The 20,269-nt window shown below is 39.5% G+C and overlaps 1 protein-coding gene across 6 annotated transcripts in view; it reads right to left on the bottom strand.

Moving 5' to 3' along the window:
• The window catches only part of LOC141803549 (receptor-type tyrosine-protein phosphatase U-like), a 348,868-nt gene that overhangs the window by 109,571 nt on the left and 219,028 nt on the right, over positions 1–20,269 (bottom strand). For all 6 annotated transcript variants that reach the window (XM_074687661.1, XM_074687662.1, XM_074687657.1 and 3 more), the window contains exons 8-9: positions 10,167–10,487; positions 2,890–2,999 (exon numbers count right to left, since the gene is read on the bottom strand). In XM_074687661.1, coding sequence (XP_074543762.1) covers positions 2,890–2,999; positions 10,167–10,487 — 431 coding nt within the window. The remainder of the gene's footprint in view (positions 1–2,889; positions 3,000–10,166; positions 10,488–20,269) is intronic.

Here is a 20,269-nt window from a genome sequence, read left to right as displayed (position 1 = left end):
TAATGTTGTCAGACTTCAGATAACACCCCGAGCCTGTCAGTGGTGAGAACAAGCTGTGGGCTTAGCAACAGCTGTGATAACAGGATTTCCAAAGACATCAAACCAATTTGAAAGCATTGTGTTCCCACACTACGAACAGTTTGTTGAGGTTGTATGGAGATCAACCAAGTATTTTCTCATATTTGTTAACCAAACCCCTCAGTGAGGTGGCTGACAAGGGCAAACAATCTGCAACGGCCTGAACGATCCTCGTCAGGAGAAATGAGAGTGTAAAAAGAGCTACATGCTGAAACAACTGCACTGACACCAAGTGTGCTCTGAGTTCAAACAGAGGGGACCACAAAACATATGGAAAAGAAAAACACGCTTTCTGTTTAGACTTGAAAAGTTCTCCAGGCCTCCAGGGGGTGCAAGGAAATACATCTATATTGTTGAGTGGACAGGGAACAAGACCAGACACTGACTTTATTGCTGAGATTGAAATGTGACAAAAGCTTTGATCCAAACTGACAGTTATACTAGCAGTGCTTACTGATTTGGTTAAAATGTAATATGTAGTATGTGAAAAGGAACAACTGTGGTATGACAAAAACTTCGTAGTCCGACTGATCTGGGAAAATTTCTCAGTATGCAACAGACCAGTCTACCTCGCATTCTGTTCCCAATGCTGTTGGTACTCTTTTACCGTTTACTGTGGGTGCAACTGAGGTTAAGGTGAATTACCACCACCCACTGGAATGACTCAGCATTACAACTACAATACAACAACACTAATGTTTAACAATCCGCGAGATGGAGGTGAAGTGAAGTGAAATCTTCTCACTTCTTGTTGTAAAAGATTTTTTTTTATGTGTATTGAAGTTCATTAAAGTTCAGCAAAGTCCATATAAACCAATTATTAACTTTTTTTAAGCCATATGTGGATTATGCAGAAGCAGCTTTTCCATCAGTTGTAAAAAAAAAAAAAAAAAAAAAAAAAAAAAAATCAGTCCATTTCAGATTTATTTTCAGTGAACGATGTGACTTTTGGTGGAAGATTAAACATGTAATACAATGAATTTTCTGCTTTGATACAATTCTATGCTTTGCCAAATGTTTTATTAAGAAAAAAAGGACCCTGAAATCCCTCCCTGAATTAGTTACTTTTCTAGATAAATTCAGAATGAAACTTTAATCACTAAAAATTATCAAGGGACCAAAAACACAAAAATGTACAATAACTCAAAAGAACTCCTCACTGGAATTAACAACTATTCTTTTTTATATTTAATTAACCGTTTAATTTATCCTAAAAAGCTCCATCAGGCTATCACCAATAATTAAATGTCAGTTTGTTTTGTACAGAGGGTCTAAACTGGATTCTGTCTTCAGTCTTGGCAAAGACCCAATGGGGATAGAAGAGAAGTGAGATGGAGACAGGAAGCACTTTAGTTCATTTCTGGAGATCTGAATGTGTTTATATGGGGCTACCAGGGCTGCTACCGAGAGTCAGCAAGTTACGCCATTAGCTTTGTGGATAACTGGAGCTTTGTTGTCACAGAGTCTCAAACTGAGCTAATATTTCTAGTTCTACAGTTTTATTCAGCAGACTCGTTTGTCCAAAGTGACATTGTTGCTAGTTGAGCTAACTTCCAGACCATGGCTATAAGAAGCTAAAGATGAGGAGATTATTGTGGCTTCCACTCTTCCTCCATGCCAACAGTGCTTTGTTCATCCTAAGAGGCAGAGTCTATGGACTCACTGAAACTCCTGCCCGCAGAAACTGTAACAGCGCAACCTGATGTTTAACAATGCAAGATTTCCTAATAAAACATAAAGCACCGGGCCTTCAAATCACTCTCCTTGCAGTTAAAAGCAATGAACACACTAACACAGACCTCTGGCTAACAGTGACTGACACAAGATACACTTTAGCAAAGCTCCCTGTCCATCACAAACTACTTTTCATTAAATTTGAGCTGTTTTTTTTTTTTTTTCAAAGGTTATCATACAATTAGCATAAGGACATGACTGACCCAGCGCCCCCTACAGGCCTGGAGGACTTCTGTCTCCAAGCCTCGGTTTAAAGTATGTTCTCCATGTGTTTTTAAAGATGCATGTGTTGCAGGTCGTTAGCTCTCGTCAGCAGCAGCACCTCTGTGTTTTGTCAGATATATTGTTGATTCTCCAACAATCACAATGATCTCTGTCTTACAAACCCAGTGTTGCACATGCAGAGCAGACATAATTTGAAGGTCACCTCATCAGTATGCTGAGCGAGGTTACAGCTCCTCTCTTCCAGGTTCCTCGCTGTCTGAGTTTCTGCTTTTTAAAATGAAACTAGTTTCTCTCCCCATCAGGACACCATGTGTTCAGCTATTGTGTGTCTTCACGTCTACTTTCAGAAAAAAAAAAAAAAAAAAGCTGCAAAGCTGGTACTACAGAGGTCTTTGGGTTGATTTGAGGCCATCAATAATTAATTAGAAACATTTAAATGTGCCCCCTTGTGGAGGCATCTCTTAGGCAAATAAGTAATTAGAGCAGTTGTCCCCCATGTAATTACAGCCCGAAGTCTGGGCCTCGGCTTCATTAGCATACCAACATTTACAGTAAATCCCAGGAACGGTGGAAAGTGGGTTCTCCCCACTCCAGTGGCTCAGGCTCGTGTGTGCTACCAGCGTTGAGTCGAGAAACAGAAAAACAAGCCTGGGGGAAATCACAGACGGGGAGTCTTTAAAGAGAGCAGGGAGACGCTGCCTTCATTTGAGTCATTATTGTGAAGGAGAGAGAATAAAACAGATATTGGCAAGGGGAAAATAACATCCTACACCTGCAGAGGATTAGCGTGAGATGTGAAAGCAGCCGCATCTTTCTGGATTTTTGTTTCGCATGTCTAACAAGGCGTCTTACCTCGTACTGCGTGATGAGACCGTTGGGTTCAACTGGCTCCTCCCACTTCAGGAAGATCATGTCATCCAGCGGGGTGAAGGTCAGGGACTCTGGAGCAATGCCGCCGGGAACTGCAGAGGGAGAGGAAAAACAACCAGCTCTGAAACAAACAGTCCGCTCAGGTCTCAAGTTAATGGACTCTTGGGCCGACACACCAGGGGGGTAAAAACACCTTTGACAGAGCGAAAAAAAGGCAGAGGGCCAGAGAGGGAAGAGGGAGGACAAAAAGTGTGGGATCACAGAGATAGAGCAAAGGGGAGGTGATGAGAGGAAACCACGGCCTGGCTCGCCACCAGCCCTCAGGATGAATTGAGACTCTGGCTTCTACTGTCTGATAACAGAGCACCGTGTCTGAGAGGATGACAGCAGATTTTTCTTCTTTAGCACCTTCCTGACAGAAAACAGCAAAGTAATGCAACCTGTGAACTGCTGGAGTTTCTCCCTGCAAATTCTGGCTTAATGAGATACATCTACTTACAGGACCATTCCTTTTTAGGTGCCTGAAGAACCAAAGTGTTTAATAAGTACTGAGAATAAATAATCAGCCCCTGTGGATCATGGTCTCTGGAGCCTTGCAGTACTACTTGGTTACAACAGCCTGCAAGTGCTCACAGTCAAAGAAAAGCACAACCAAGACAACTGCAGTTCGGGGGTTTCTTAAAGGATGTTTCAAAACTCAGTGGTCTTTACATTTTTGTCTTATTAGGCTGACAAACTAAGAACATGAAACTATGGTTTTGCTTTTCTTTGGGGGAATTAAAGATGTGATTTACTTCACTGTTTAGAATAAATCCCTATTGCAGAAGACACATTTTAACCTAAACTGCAAGAACTTACGCTCCCTGTCATCTGCAGACCACCTTGCTCTGATGTTTTTTTCTTGTGCATTTCCTCTTAAAACAGCAAAATAAGTCATATTTTGAAAAAAAAAAAAAAGAGGTGCTGGTTTGCTGCTCCAACAGCATGCTAATATACCGTACGAGCATCACATCTTGTGAAGCATCACTATTAACACTGAATTAATGCAATAAGCACCTGTAATATGTTCGTATGTATAATATATAAAAATCACACTTTATTAGCTGTGTGTGAGGAGCCACAGGAGTGAAACTAGAAACAGAGTCAGAGGAGTCAGAGTTGTGCTTCTGTTTTCCTGGTTCTGTGCAAAGCAGCAACCTTCAGCTACAAAAAAGAGGCCAAGGCCTCAGTGCTAAAAGCTGAAGTTCATTGTGAGCCCACATGAGGATGACTGCAGAAATAAAATTGTTTAAGCCTTGTACAAAAACAGATTTTAGTCTGCGTACCTAGTTTCTCTATCAGCACATACTGAACGGGGTGAATTTTTTTTCACAACTTTACGATTGAAGTTATTAAAGTGACAAGTTTTGACTATACTAAGACATGGCTGAAATGACTGACAGGTGATCACCCTGTAGCTTTCTGCCTCTTTGCCTCATCCTAACTTGAACAAAGCCAGGTTAAATTCAGCATTTCCAACATGATAGATGATGGGCTTTGAAACTGTGAATCGAACAGGTGACATCTCATGGAAACAACATCTATATGATAACAGTCTATTGAATTGAGCGCCTGCTTCAGCATGTTGCTGTTGATAACTGTTATATAGATCAAAACCAGTAGATCTGTTAAAATTATTGAACCCCAGCTGCAGTTGAATTATAGAGGACAGCTTGCTCAACATAAACAACAGGTGCCAAGAGCAAGAGGAGGAATTATTGTTTCCCAAGATTTTTCTAATTTATCACCACACCACACAACACAACACAACACAACACACTAACATCTTTAATTCCCCAAAACTTGATTTCCTGACCTGTCCTTAATGATTGTCACACTTCCCTCCTCCTCTTTATAAAGATTTGAGTTAATGGGGCTTCTTTTTGTAATCAATGTCAGCAACAGCTTGATGGATATGGAGCTAAATCAAGGCCATAGGTTCCGTATATTTGAAGAAAAGGAAAAAAAAAAAATGGAACCAGGAAATTAAATTTTGATCCTGAATTAAACAAACAAAACAACCACAAAAAAACATGAGAAATTATTTTTCAATTCATAAAGTAGCTTTTATTTTAAGTTTTAAACTATCAAATAATTTCAACATTAAAGGTGTTAATTTTTTCAGGTGCAATTTTCTGTTTTTCCAGATTCCTTTTTATTCTACATTCAAATCTTGTTTTTGGTTTCCAAAATAAAATAAAATGAGATAAATAAAATAAAATAGAATAAAATAAAAAAATAAATAAATAAATAAAATAAATAAATAAATAAAATAAAATAAAATAAAATAAACGGATAAATTAATAACTAAAATCTGACAAAAAGAAAATTGCACGTGAAAAAAAAAAATTACACCTCAAACGGTAAATATTTTTAAGAGTCAAAGCTGAAAATAAAGATTTGTTTAAAAAAAATCAAGAGCTATTTTTGGATTGAAAAAAATAATTGATTTTCTTTTTTGATTATTGTTTAATTTATTTATGTTTTTTTTGTTGTTGTTGTTTTTTAGGATCACACTCAAAACTTTCAGTTTTATTTATTTAATATTTGTGTATATATTTTTTTAATTTACAAAACTTTGGGCCTTGATTTAGCTCCATAAATGGACTTTTTCTTTCCCCCTGTCTTGTAAGTCCAGCCACAGCACAGTCAAAAGGTTAAGGCTCCCTTATCGTCTTGAAGATATCTCAAAGATAATCCCTGGATAGAAAACAGTTGGTGCAGAAGTCAGCTCCCAGACTTTTAGCCAGGACTAAGAAAGAGGATCATAAGTCTCACCTCTAAAAGTTATTTCAGGCATTGAAAACTACAACAACAAAAATGTTTTATCTGTCTCTGAAGGTTGTGTTAATTTTTTGCCTCATAAAGATGCATTGTTATTGATTTAAATCTGTCTCATACTGGGTAAAAGCTCCTCACAGGGGCTTTTAGTGGTCTTTCTCCTGCTGTAAAATGTCATTTTCTTGTTAAACTGTTCTCTTAAAAGTTTACTGTTTGCCTTTAACTTTGTGTGGAATCATTTTACTCCACAGCCGCCTTAACCCTTTGAACTCATTCACATAATTATCTGCAGACCATCATTCTTACACTTTGGCAGGTCTGATGTTTTTATGATTGCAATGCTCAAAAGGAAAAAGAAAAGGGCTCGCTGGTTCTTTCTATTTTTGAAGGTAGTAGGGAGTCCACAGTAGTTGAATCTGAGAGGGGGGGTTAGACCACAGAGGAAAATCCTGCTGCACCCATCAATCCCGGGCAGCCAAATCTGTCCCGTCCGGTCAACGGAGACGGCGTGCGAGCAAAACGCTGCAGCAAGGTATGATTGTTGAGCCCAATAGGAAGCAGGCGAGAGGAACTGTCAGCGGCGGCGGCTCAATTACTGTAGTTGTGAGGATGATTGCGGCTCTTCTTGTGACATGAGGATTGGGGACTGTCAGACTGACAGGCTGCCGTTCAGCGGCTCAAAGACAACTCTTTCCATCAGGGCTGGCATTTGAAAAACCCAGAAAAACAAGAAAAAAAATCAGTGCGTGTTCTTAATGGCACATAAGTGAGGTTGGGGCTTTTGAAAATGTAATAAATACAATTAAACAATGTGTCTCACTTTGTTTATGCAGCTGAATTTATGCGAGACAGCAACATGTAGGAGGAGATAAATGTCTTTTTCCCACATTGCTTATGCTGCTTTGTGTTTACAAGTGCATCTGTAACATGAAATGTCAATAAATGCTATCATTAAACACTAAAATCTTTGAAAAATGATGCCTGTTTTATATCCTTTCCTCCACTCCTCCGCAGTCTCTCCTCTGGGTCAAGAATGTCCCGGAGTGGCCTTAAATTACATTGAGAAATATTGCTTATTCCACATAACAATAGGAGTGTGACCTTCTCCGGGAATTTGCATTAGAAAGTGTCTAATCTGCTGATGTACACAGGAAAAATATTAATTCAAAGATAAGCAAAATCATTTTAGCGTTTTGCCACCGGCCGTGGCCCGGGCTGATTAATGTTTCACTGGTTGCCATTTAAAAGGCTGATCTTCCATTTAGTTACGCTGATCCAGCTTATTTTGTAAGTCAATATTTGTGTATTTTTTTCCTTTTTTTTCCAGCTACTAGATGACTAAAGGCATAGATTTGTGTAAGCAGTGCACAATAATTATCTGAGCATGAAGGAGCATGCACGAAAACTAGAAATTCAAGACTTTTTGAAGCAAGAGCTGATGAAGTGTGACAGTAAGGAGCTTCAGTGAATGCATAAAAACACATCCTCATTTTCCTCTAATGATGCTGCAGAGCTCGCTCATTTTCCTGTTGGTGTCTGTTTTATTCTATTTAAGCCAGTTAGACTTTCTCTTTTCTGTTGTGTTTTTAAATCAGGATGTGTTGATGTTGGTGACACTTAAAGCTGCTATTTCAAAGCTCTGTCTTTAAAATTAGAACGCATACAAAGACATGTATTTCCTATCATTAAATTCTCTATAATGGTGATCTTTACAGCAAAATAACAGTGCTGTTTATTTTTTACACTTCAAAATATAAGCGCAAGTTAAGGCCCATTTATGCCCTATATTAAATACCAGGATCTGTATTTTTGCATGTGTCCATAAAGCTTATGGATATGGACTAGGGTCGGGAATCGAAAACTGGTTCCTGTTGAGGATCCATAAAAATGTTTCAATCCATTGATATTGTTAGCCTTTGTGCTTAATGATTCTCTTATCGACTCTTTACACTATGCCAGAGCTGCAGGACCTTATGTGACTAGTTTGCCGCAGCTTTCTTAGCTTAGAAGTTAGTTAACATTTCCCAAGAAAACCCTGTTTAAGGATTTCTAGCTTAAAGTTTTACTGATGAACTGAACACACAAAGAAATCTACATTACTCTCTCACAAGAGATTCTTATTCAATATATTCAACATGGTATAAATCTCCTTATTTACCAAAAACAATATAAACAAAATAGTGCTATCTTGATGCTAATGTATATGGAAAATTGCATCTATAGCTAGCAGTTAACATACATCGGTACAACTTTGGCTTCAGAGTAGAATTTCAACTTTCATCACAGAAACATGTCACAACTTCTCAACTACTCTTTTAAACAATACTACAAACTCTAAATGTCAAATTACTTTTAAGCAAATGAAAGAAAAGTTAGGCTCATGGTTGGCTTCATAACTACGGCAAGGTTCCACACAACTTAGAATAATGCTATAACCACTTTGAGACACTAGATGGCCTACTTGAGTCAGTAACACATTACAAAACAGTAAATCAACGTCACTTGACATGCAATTTTTACTTATGTCTTTATATTTATGCCAGGAGACATTCGGATCCAGTGACCAACTACATATTTATTCACTTGAAAAAGAAGGAACTGATAAGGGAATCAATAAAGAATTGGATCAATAAGCAGAATCAATAAGGGCATTGATATTGATAAAATCCCTAATACAGACCAACTGGAGCAGTACCAACAGGAACCATGGGGGCAGTGTTGCTGTTACAGTCCAATACAAAGCTTTATTGAGACGCGAAGAAGAAATAACAATGGAAAAAGTTTTGCGATGTATTAAACAGCCTCACAAATCACTGCTTTCTTTAGCGCTGTCTCTGTTTTTGTCTTTTATATAGAGGTACGTCCGCAAAGCTCTTCCACAGTCGTCATGTTTGTTTTTGAGTTTTCTGTTGTTGTCATAAACTTTTGACTCTGGGCTGCCCCTATTGGTTAAAAGCAGTTCCAACATAACAGACCCATGGAATTAGGCGAGCAGTAACACTAACACTGAAAGGACGTATATGTTTTCGTACAATAAGGGAGGATAAAGTGGCAAATGGGACATCTTTAGATGCCTTTTATACATCATAAGAACCATGAAAAAGTCAAAAAATAGCAAGCAGAAAAAAAAAACTGCAAAATGTAGGCAAGTCTTTCACTTATGACCTCCTTTTCTAAACAATACATGCATACACTGCATTTTCCTTATTGAGTCTGACTAAACCAGTTTCTGGCATCCTGGTGGTAGAGTGAATAGGCTAAGAAACCAGCCTGTGTCAGTGCCAGTGTGTGTTTGTGTGCCTGGCATTTTCCTCTTTTTCCCATCAATGCTGCTTAATTCCTTAAAGAGAGGCCATTGTGCTGTTTTAGGCTTCATACTGTCCCTATGGTAACCCTGTAGCATCTTGACCCCTTACTGCCTGAATTAACAATTATTAAGATGGATTGTTTTCTGTGTTTTTGCATTCCTACAGATGTTAAATTAAGTGGAGATTGTAAATTTGAGTATAATACACACAACAGTTATAACAAAGTTATATTATATATAGACATGAGAAGTTCATCTCCTGACCAACATAAGGTGACAAAATGGATCTAATATGGTTATGTAGAATTTGAATCAATAGGTTATAATGAGAAACAAAGGTATCAAGACCTGACAAGGTATGTCACAAATTTGAGACAACAGGCATCAAGGGGTTAACATGATTCACAGCTCAAAAAAAAAACATTTATTTTTTTTTCCTCTGTCTGAGACACTTTGTTTTAGCTGCTGTCTCTTTAAGGCGCCCCGCTCTACAAACCCCTTCTCTCTGATTGGTCAGCCCTCTGGAGGCCTGGGCAGACCTTGGTGTTTGTGGCCCACCTCTCTAACATGTAGTAAACCAGTTAGGAGATCCTTACATTGATGACCTCATTGTTTCAGCACGTCTCGTGAAGATCTCATGGATGTTTTTTCAGAGCAGACTGATTTGTAGCTTAACAGCTAACTTGCAAAACATGTAAAAATGACTATTTTGACGCCCTTTGAAAAGTCCTCACAGGGCCTTTAACTGCTCACACACCAGTACTGAAACATGTTATACTCTGAGGAGCATCATCTGAATTTTTTTCAGTTTGGTTTTCTAATAATGTAAAAAAAGAAAAAAACAATAGAAAGGAAAGAGGAGCATTTGTAGAACACAGCTTTAAAAGTCAGATTCAACAAAAGACTCACATCAGATTTTAAGAGGCCCTATATGTCTTAGAAGCTCAAACCCGGCAGCACAACAGTGTATGTGTATATATGAGCTCCTGGCTCGCCAAAGCTGACACTGATGTCTGAGGAAAATGGTTGTTGTGTAAATATGTGCTGAATTGTTGAAATGTATTCTTTTGTTGTTCCTTGCCTGCACTAACTGTGACATTGATGAAAAGTGGAGATAAAATTGCCCACTCACTGTCTTCTTCTGTCTGGAAGGTGACCTCTCTGCTCTCTTTCTTGCCTTCGGGGTTGCTCAGAGCTAGCCGGACGTGGATCGGGCGGAAAGGCGGGAGGTCACGGAGGGTGAAGTGAGATGTGTTTCGCTCCACAGACAGGCACTCTCTGACGGTGGCGTTGTTCCCCCCACTGCCCCCTGTTGGCATGGAGTAGCGGTAGCACAAGGACAAGGAGTACGTGTGACAGCGGGTGAGGTTGTAGCCGAGTGGCTCCCACTGAAGGGCAAGCTGCCGGGGCTGGATCTCTGTAGCAGTCAGACCCCGCAAGGCACGCATCGGCTCTGAGGAGGAGGAGAGAACGAAATCAATAAAGAGAAAACTGTGAACTCGACACTTCATGATTTTGCAAGATGTTTGTCAAAACTGTGAGAGAAGCAGCTTTTTTGTTTTCTCAGTTTCAAGTGTTAAAACTAAAACAAACCTTAAACACAGTAAAAACATGAACACCAGTTGGAACAGAGTAAATGTCTTCTTTGGAATAAGAAGGGCAGCACATCAAGGTGAAAGTATATTTTTTTACATGCCTTTTACATTTACAACATGCACTTCCACCAGTCATCCTCCTGATTAAAACAGTCATTTCATGTCACTCAGATATTTCACTCACTTTTCTTTTTACTTGGTTTTGATTTTTACCAGAGCCTTTAACAAAACCCATCAAAGGCCTGACTTTAAGTTGACTGACAGGTCACTGAGGTGGCACTTACGAATAGATATATCCTGAAGCACACCCCACTTTTTGGTCAAATTTACTCAAAGCAACGGCAGTAAATTACAAATCAAAATGATGCTTTAATAACAGAGGAGTGCTTCAAAGCACTCGGGGTGGATCAGAAACTATAAGAGCAGCCCCCTGCTGGTCATCTTAAAGAATGCAGGTTAAAGGCACTTTCCAGTGGAGAGATCCTGTTATTTTATGAATAAACCTAAACAAAGGTTTTGATTTTAAATTAGTTTTACAATCAGACTTTAACTACAAGAACATTTTTAATCTTTTCTCTGCAGGTTAAAAGTGAAGTCCCATTTATAGAATCAACCTCATTTAGCCCCCTCATTGGACACTCAAGCTAGAACAATAATTGACCTTGAGCCACATCTCCAACTGTCCAACCCACGTTATCAAAGCCATATTGGCTGACATGTGGAAGTGGATGCAAATGATCGAGTGTGTCTGACTTTTGAATTAAGTGTCTGAATAAGGCTGGTTCGAATAAAAATGTTCAAAGCCCCGTTCAAAAACTGGTTTGGGTCCAAATTAACCTGACACGCCAGACGGACAGTTTCATATATCCACCATGGAATTATTTCATTAGTCCATCTTGGTAGCAGCTCTTCCGATTTGTTTTCAGAGGCAGGACTTTAAAAAAAATATGCAGCTGGTGATTGGACGACCGTTCTGATTAACACACTCACCACTGACCAATCCACATCAAGCCACGGTATGACGTAGCTTATTTGAGCCGATGCTTCTAAGAAACAATAGATGAACAACTACTGAATCACGAGAAACCGCTGTGTAAAAGGCGTTAGACGACAGCTTCCGTTTTTATCAATTTAACTTAAGAATCAAAGGAACGCTGACAAGTATGAAAGTCTGCTGACGTCACGTCTGCCTCCACAGCTTCTGCCTCTCTTCCCTGATTGGGCCGGTCAGAATTTAGCCGAATGAAATCGTTGGCCATTGGAGCCTGGCAAGATAGATCTGCAGGAGTTCAGATACTGAATCAGGCAGGTCCATCTGCTCTGCAATGTAAGGTCTAAATAGCTAATTTCTCTATTAGCAAACAATATACTGGGGGTGGGTGGCACGGTGGCCCTACGGTTAGGGCTGCAGCCTCACAACAAGAAGATAACCGGTCCAAATCCCCACCTCGAGCGGTGGGCCTTTTTGTGTGGAGTTTGCATGTTCTCCCTGTCATACATGGGTTCTCTCTGGGTCCCCCGGCTTCCTCTCACAGTCAAAAAGCATGCTAATCAGGTTAATTGGTCACTTTAAATTGTCCGTAGGTGTGAGTGTGTGTGAGTGACTGGTTGTCAGTCTATGTGTCAGCCCTGTGATTGACTGGCGACCAGTCCAGGATGTACCCCGCCTCTCACCCAATGACAGCTGGGATAGGCTCCAGCCACCAGCAACCCTGAACAGGATAAGAGATTCAGAAAATGAATGAATGAATGATATACTGGGGGTGCCTTTTTCTTTTTTTTTTTTTGTTCTAAATAAATTTATGTTTTCAAAACTATTAAAGTGACAAGTTTTGCCCATATATGGGCATGGCTCTGTTCACTACAGGCTTTAAAATTCTGTACCAGAAAAAAATGAGTGATGTCACAGAGGCTTTGTCATTACCGTATCTGACAGATAATAAGTTACACTTTTTTCATCGTTTGGCTGACCCTGTTATTTACTGTCAGGTAGGACTTACATATATATAACTATAATCATACTGACTGACATGAACCAATGAGTAAACAGTAAATCCTGCAGTTGCTGGAGGTTGCGCTTGGCTTGTATAAATACTATATGAATATATGAGCTTGGTGAACTTGCTTACAGGTAGCTTGCCTGTCAGAGTCACTGGTTTGTTTCATTAATTTAGCTTACTCAGGTTTTAGATATGTTCTTATGTTATGTGCAATAAATTTCAAAATAATTGTGACTTATAGCCCAGAAAATATGGTATGTTACACAGTCTATGAAATCTGAAATCTATCTCATTAAAGGGTTTTTCAGACTTCTCTCTCTCTGCACCTTGGAAATGGGTGAAGTTGTTCCAGAATCTGCTTTAACTTGTTTCAGGACTTCCACATCGACAGAGACAAGCAGTGACACTGTTTCCTTCTCGGGGTAATCAGGATACTGGTTATATCATTTCCACTTTCTTAAAAAGTAGTTGAGCTTGTGGATTTTGGGACATCCTGAAGAATAACAAGGCAGAACCCCGACTCTGAGCTGAGCCTGCTGAGGTGGTCCTGACAGGTAATTAGGATGCCTCTTAAAAGTTACCTCGTGGAGGTATTCTGGGCACATCCAATTTAGAGCATACCCAAGAGTAGACCTTAAGCACGCTAGAGGAGTAACATATCCCATCCAATTTCTGATTTAGGAGAGGAGACGGATGTCCGCTCCTCTAAACATCGATGGAAAACAAATAGATGGATATATGCATGAAGAAATGAGAATGGGTTATTCCTTGTTAGACAGACATAGGTAGTGTTCTCTGTTGCGGCACAGTCGGAGATTTCTGCTGACAAGTGCACTTTTTACCTTAAATTTTTTCCCTGTGCAGCATAAAAGAGAAACTCTGATGGGGGAAGGAGACAGCAACAGTTGCAGCTGACTTTACAAGCTCGCGCTGTGGGGTTACAGAGGGGTGAATCAATGAGAAATAACACATCAAAGTGCCTGAAGAGATAGCATACAACACAAGCCCCTACATCCCCATCTCTTGGAGCATGAATGAGGTGTAATAGGAGGCTCGAACACGGCCTTGGCAGAGAATCAATGGTTAACGGAGGAAGCCTAATTAGTGCTGTCATGTGTGAACGCTCTGATTGCAGATCTGTATGTCCCTGTCATGCCAAATGTCCAGTTTCAGGCACACAGGGGTCTATTTCTGTCCTTCAATATGGCCGGGATCTTGGAGTGTTCTGCTGAGACGTTAGATAAACTGAGAGGACGGTAACGCCTTCAGCCAGGCGTGGACGAGCAGGAGCTGAGGACTTCTGGAGGGCTGGAGCGGGGAGGTGATAGCTGCAGCCGCCTGCTGCTTGGCTGAACATCAGACAGATCAGACATCGTGGCGTAAAAGCACAAAGCAATGTCACGGAGGAGACATCAGTACTGAGGGGACAGAGAGCAGACAGAGAGAGAAATGTCCTCGCTGATTTGAAAGACGTTTGCTCTTTTCCCCAGGAGGGTGAAACAAGGTTTGGCTGATTTGTGTCCTTGTAGCTGACACAAGCTTAAACCTTCTCTTGCAAAAATATAAGTCAATCATGCAGCAATCTCAGAGCCCATCAGCTATCAGTCCAGAATGATTCAGCTCCTGGAGGCGAGGGAGGATATTTCAGGGCTTCTGGTGTAGACAGGGGAAACTTTGGCAGGGGTGAGAGTAGTTCTAAATTCTTGCTGTACTTTTACTGAAACCTTCATCTCCCTCTCACTTCATGCATTTTACAATAGCAAAGTCAAAACCCAAACAAATAGAAACAACTGTAGGCCTATGACTCCACATGCCTACAGTAAAGTATTGAAATTCAGTCAGCCAACCACAAGAATGTGCGCAATTTCGTTGGTGTACTTTATTGTATGCAAGTGACTTTTCTTGACGTCTGTGAACCTGTGAAGTTCTGGATTTGAAATTTTGTGGCAACCTCTGCAAGCTGAAGAGAGGTGAAACATGACAGTGTCTCGACCAAAACAGGAGAGTCAACAGCTGTTGTTTTAGTTAGCAATGGCTTTAGTTACTTTAGTGATTACTTGGTTTTAAAAAGTAACTCAGTTAGAATACAAGTTACTTTTTAGTTACTTTCAGTAGCTGCTGACAACACCCCCAGTCTACATTTGGTTTTAAAGGAAAATGCAGAGATTACTGGTAGTTGTGAAAAATGTACTTCACAATTATATCAAAAATAATTAATTTTATACATTTTGAATTTTAGAATATGACTGAAGAAAGCTTTTACAGTATTATTTTGGTGCGCTACTGTTCACTAAGATTTTAGCTGTATTTTTTTCTTTATTTTTTTTTTTAAATTCTTCGATTTAGTCAAGTTTGGTTTGTATAAGTTTTATTTGATGAATTTTGGAGATGATATTGGAATGTCAGCTCATATAATCCCTGGTGCCTTGGTCGGGGCACCCAAATCTAAAAAGTCTGGACACGCCCCCGCTTGCGCACCTTGCCTGCTTGATGCTGCTCTGCTCCTCAAAAGATGGATTTGTGCTAAATGGGGGGTTTAACTCATGAAATAAGTTACAGTGAAAGACAGGACTCAACTCTCCTGGAGGTAAAAGTCAAACATCTTCTTCTCAACCATGGCCATATGTATTACACACCAGTTGACCTCATGCTAAAAACCTGAATTATCAGTCCTAGAAATGCAATTTGAGATTTTTTTCTTTTTTCTTTTAATGAGAAAAAAGAGAGGTTAAGTGTGGTAGATTCCCAGCCAAAACTGAGAGGGGGAGAGATGCAGAACAGGAGCCTGGAGGAACAGAGGGAGATGCCCAGCCAAGGCTCTGTCCAGCATGGACTATAACACAGCTCAGACAGTTCAGGAACAATTCAGAATGTGTTCAAAGGAATTTTTAAACAGAAAAAGTAGATCTTAAGACTGCATATTGCTAGTACAGCTATCTTCTGACCCAAAGTGCAGCTGTTACTGGTTCTGAATGAGAGCTTTAGCGGACAGATGCTTTCCCATCTTCCTGGTACTGTGTACCGCCACTGAATCTTTCAGTGGAGCACAGTATCAGACCGTAGCACTTTCACTACTATATTTTGGTATTTCATCAGACAGATGCAGGACATAGGCAAGGAAATGTCTTAAACCCATGAAAATGTGCGCTAAATTGGAGATCACAGCTCCAGAGATCAGTAAAAAGCTAACATGTAGCAGGTGATAGTCTGTGTTGTTTCTTTGTCAGAGTGTTTTCAGCTCTGCAGACACAGGCTGTTTACCTGCATGCAAACAAAGTCCACTGACACATTACGGGTCAATATTTACTCTATTACAGAAAGGGACCAAGACTCTGAAATCCATGCCCCTCGCCAACAGACGCTACAGTCATATTTAGATGTGTGTTTACAGATCAGGCCGTCACAACTGGACTATATCAGGTCTGTAAATAAAAACACTGTTGTCACACAAAGCAGTCTGAACTGGCTACAACCAGTCCTGCCACCAGCAAACCAGTGAGTGGATGCTCTCTTTCTGTCGGAGGCACCGTTACTCATCATTACAGCAGCCTCCGTCCTGTCCGCTCCACCACTTCTACCCCAAACTGACATTCAGCTCGATCTGCCTAATCAGAGGGATTAGCCGCAGGCAGAGGGAGTGACGGGAGACGGCGCGGGGAGGCCGCACAAGAGATGAGCGCAAAAGAAAGATGAATGAGGGAGGGAGCCCCTTTGGGTCTGCACATTTCATCTCATCCTCCTCATCTTTAACAGCTGCCTCAGTGAGCGGCCGACCGCTGAGGCCTGGCCCCCCTCCTGCCAGGAGCTGTGTAGGAATGATGATGGACTGCCCGTGCACTCCCCGATACTTGCCAATGAAGGCACACACCAGCTTTGGACTCATGGCGGGATGAATGAGTCTCTGCAGCTTTCACTTTGTTGAAATGCAGCCTTGAATAATTAAATGAACTTGACATCCTATTGCATCACGACAATTTAATCATGCATCCAGAGACCCTGCTGAAGGGATATGGTGGATCTCTGCACAGACAATGTACTTCAGATATCTTTGAACCTGATTATTCACACATTTGGACATGCATGAGTATCCATGTCACTTATTAAACACCAAAAGTGTAAAAAAAATCACTGAAAAATTGATATCTGAGTGAGCCTTAATGACCTATTTCTAACAAAAATGATCTATCAGACTCAATGTGAGCAACAGATACCTGACAAGTCCAGAAATATAATGCAGTTCAAGGTATTAAAAGTCACCTGAAATGCTTGTAAAGAGCAAAAAAGAAAAATCCACCAACTTTATAAAAGTCTTGAATAAAGGAGTGATGTCTTAATCAAATCAAGGAACCTCAACTGGTACATTTTTTTACAACACTGGCTGAATATTTTCACTCTTAAAAAGCGATTCAGGCATCATTTTAGTCTTTTAACACCTTTAAATAAGACATTTTCTGGACTTTTCAGGTGACTGTTGCTCGTGTTAAGTCTAATAAGCCACTTTTTGCTTGAATAAGACACAAACACTTGCTCAGATCTCAGTTTTTTGCAGCGTAGGCGGTCCATTCATTTAGCGTCTGAACCGTGCCTCTGTGTGAACGGCCACCCTCAACAATCGCCCCCATGGGATTGCAATCCTCTGCACCAGTTAGGATGAAATGTCACACTCCACAACTGTCCAAAAAGAGGATTCAGTGTGCTAAAAGAAATGGCTCTCCGTGACACATTAGGAAGACAAATTCATCCAGAGTTGTGTGTCACAGGGGCTCTGCTGTCTGCTGCTCGCTCCCCCCGGGGGATAAAACTTCAGATGTGAGCTATGGGAGTTGACAGGAGGTGGGCGAGAGGGAGACACTGACGAGAGTGGATCAAAGAGTGTGGCAGGTGACAGGGGTGTCATGCTGTCTACTTGACAGAGTAGCGGGGTGCCTTTTACAACCGGATGAGCAGCACAGTGGCTGAAACACGGATGAGTGGTGGGGAGAGGACCCTGTCATCAGGGAGCGCGACACGAGAGCCTCAACATGCTCCAGAGCGCAACTTTCTGCAACTGCAGAGTTTAGTCTCATGTTCAAGTGTTTTTTTATTTCAACTGTGAATCTTTAAATTAGTGTTCCAACCAATTATCATCTCTGATCTCAACTATCAGTTAATGACAGTTATTTTGAAGACCAGTTATTTTGCATGCAGTCTTTTAAGGGGAACAAAACAATTTAGATAAGGTCATAAGGTCAAATGTTGTTTTTTTGACAAACAGTCCAAACCTGTAGACTCCTCCAAGTTAGGAAGGAAATAACTTTTAAAACCAGATGACACAAATAAAAAATGACTGACTGCCCTCAGCAAAGAGTTTTCAAACCAATTTTAACCATAGTGATTCGTCAAATGATTTTTAAATCCTCAGCCAAAAACATCAAAATAAATTCTGACCAGGAACTATCTTTTGAGCCAAAGGTGAAAAAAGTCATTCAGTCAGTTCAGAAATTCAGCAAAGGTGAAGTTCATGGGCTCATAATCACGGTCAGTCATTTCACAGACAGGACTAACTTACTGTTATGGAACAGCCTGTGGTGTTAGCTGCATTCAAAAACTGGCTGATTCGCTGATTACAGAATTAAAGCAAGGCAGGTGCAGAATGTCGCCTGGGAAGCCCCTACCCAACTTTGCATTAACAGGGATGACCATAGCGATTGGTAATGGTGTCAGAAAAGAGCAACAAAAGCTGATTTTTCTGCAGAATAATGGACACTTAATCACATGAATACAGAATAAGCAAACAGCTGTTCTCGTTGCATATTTTGTCTTAAACAGTGACTTATGAGCACAAGGTCCCACCACCTTAAAAACGTCCCAACAGGTGCAATAATCCTGCTGTTAGCGTCTGTAATGGTGGGGTCTATTGCCATAAAATTGAATGCGGTTGTGGTGTTAACTTGCCTCATGCATAATGCTGGTTCTTTATTTATTTATTTTTCACCATTAAGTACAAACTGTCTGTTTTCATGGCTAATGGTAGGACATACGCACAGGCCCTGAAAAAACTAACTCACACTTCTACATTTTTACAAAAAAGTAAATCTCTTTACACTTGTCATTGTCAGAAAATGATTCAACTTCAATTTTTTGAACAGGAATCAAAAATGTGCCCACATCACCGCAGTTTTTGCTCATCTTTACCGGCTTCCTGTTTAGGACTGGTTTCGGGATCATTTAGGTCACGTTCAAGGACTAACATGGACTCACCAAAGAAAACAGGAAGGGTTAAAAGGATGTAGGGTAATGGGATAAATTAAATAACTTGATCTATGGGAAGATAAACAAATAAGTTAATAAATAAGACCAACAAAGGTCCAGACGAAAGATCATTGGTGACTTTTCAGCATGTCTCTGTTCCACCACTTAAGACTTAATTTTACAGACATGCTATTATCCTGCATTTGATCTCATTTTAACTTCAATTTTATTGGTTTGTTTTTGTGCTTATTTTCAGATTTTTTTGGGGTGTTTGGCTTTGAAGAATTTTGCTACCTGCATTGGAAAGTGCTTTATAGATAGTCATATTATTATCTAAACCAGTGACTGATGGAAGTTTTGTCCATGCTACTTTGTTTAAAAAAAAAAATCTGTAAAAAAAAATTGGTAAAAGCAGCAAAATTTCTGGACAAATACCGTAAAATTACAGACACAGTAAAAACATGGAACTACATGAAATAACTGTAAAAATACAGGACTAGGTTTTACGGTCAAAATAAATTAACCTAGTATTTCATAGTTTACAAATGTCTGTTAAACTGTGAAAAAACATAAATTCAGTCAAAACACAACAAAATCTGATTTCTTAAAGCTTAGTCTCTCTGAAGGCAGTGATTTCTGTTTGGGGAGGGTTTTTTTTTTCTTCTTTTTTTTCTTTTTTTTTTAAAATTTGTCTCTGATAAAAAAAAAAAAAAAAAAAAAAAAAAAAAACATTCCTGTATTTTTAAAGTCTTTTTTTTTACGTAGATCAATGCTACAGTGTTTGACTGTTATTTTATTGTTCAATTGTTATTTGTCTGGAAACTTTGCTGCCAGTGCTTGTAGTGTTTGTTCACAGATTTTTATTTTTTATGATTAAGTCCTGTTTTTTTACAGCTATCTTATGTAGTTCTGCATTTTTACAGTGTTTGACTGTAATTTAACAGTATCTGTCTGGAAACTATGCTGCCATTGCTGTTTTTTTTTTTTTTTTTTACAGTAAGTTTTATTATTATTTTTTTGTAACACTGAATTGCAACCATGAGTGAGGAGGGTACAGGATTCAGCTGGCATTATACAAAAAAAAAAAAAAAAAAAAAAAACATCCCAGGATGCTATTTTACAGATAATTTTCTGTTAATTTCTGTAATTTAAAGTTTTGTAAAATTTTATTGAAAAACTGAGAAAAAATCTTTTAAAAAGTAATGGTTAATAACTGAAAGTTTCTCTTTTTTTATTTGACTGTGTAAATCACTGAAAATATCTGTAAATCCACTAGCATTTTGTTGTTTTATAAGAAAACAGGAAAATCTGTTAAAATATTACAGACCATTTCCTGAAAAGCTAGATTTTTTAAAACAGTGTAGAGTAATGTCTTGGATTTTATGTCATTAAACTAAAAACTTCATTGG

The sequence above is a fragment of the Halichoeres trimaculatus genome, unplaced genomic scaffold, assembly GCF_033239565.1.
Source record: "Halichoeres trimaculatus isolate MK-OKI-2021-1 unplaced genomic scaffold, fHalTri1.1 fHalTri1_scaffold_14, whole genome shotgun sequence".
Taxonomy (NCBI): domain Eukaryota; kingdom Metazoa; phylum Chordata; class Actinopteri; order Labriformes; family Labridae; genus Halichoeres; species Halichoeres trimaculatus.
The sequence above is the reverse complement of the archived record's forward strand: the minus strand, read 5'-3'. Positions and strand labels throughout refer to the sequence as shown.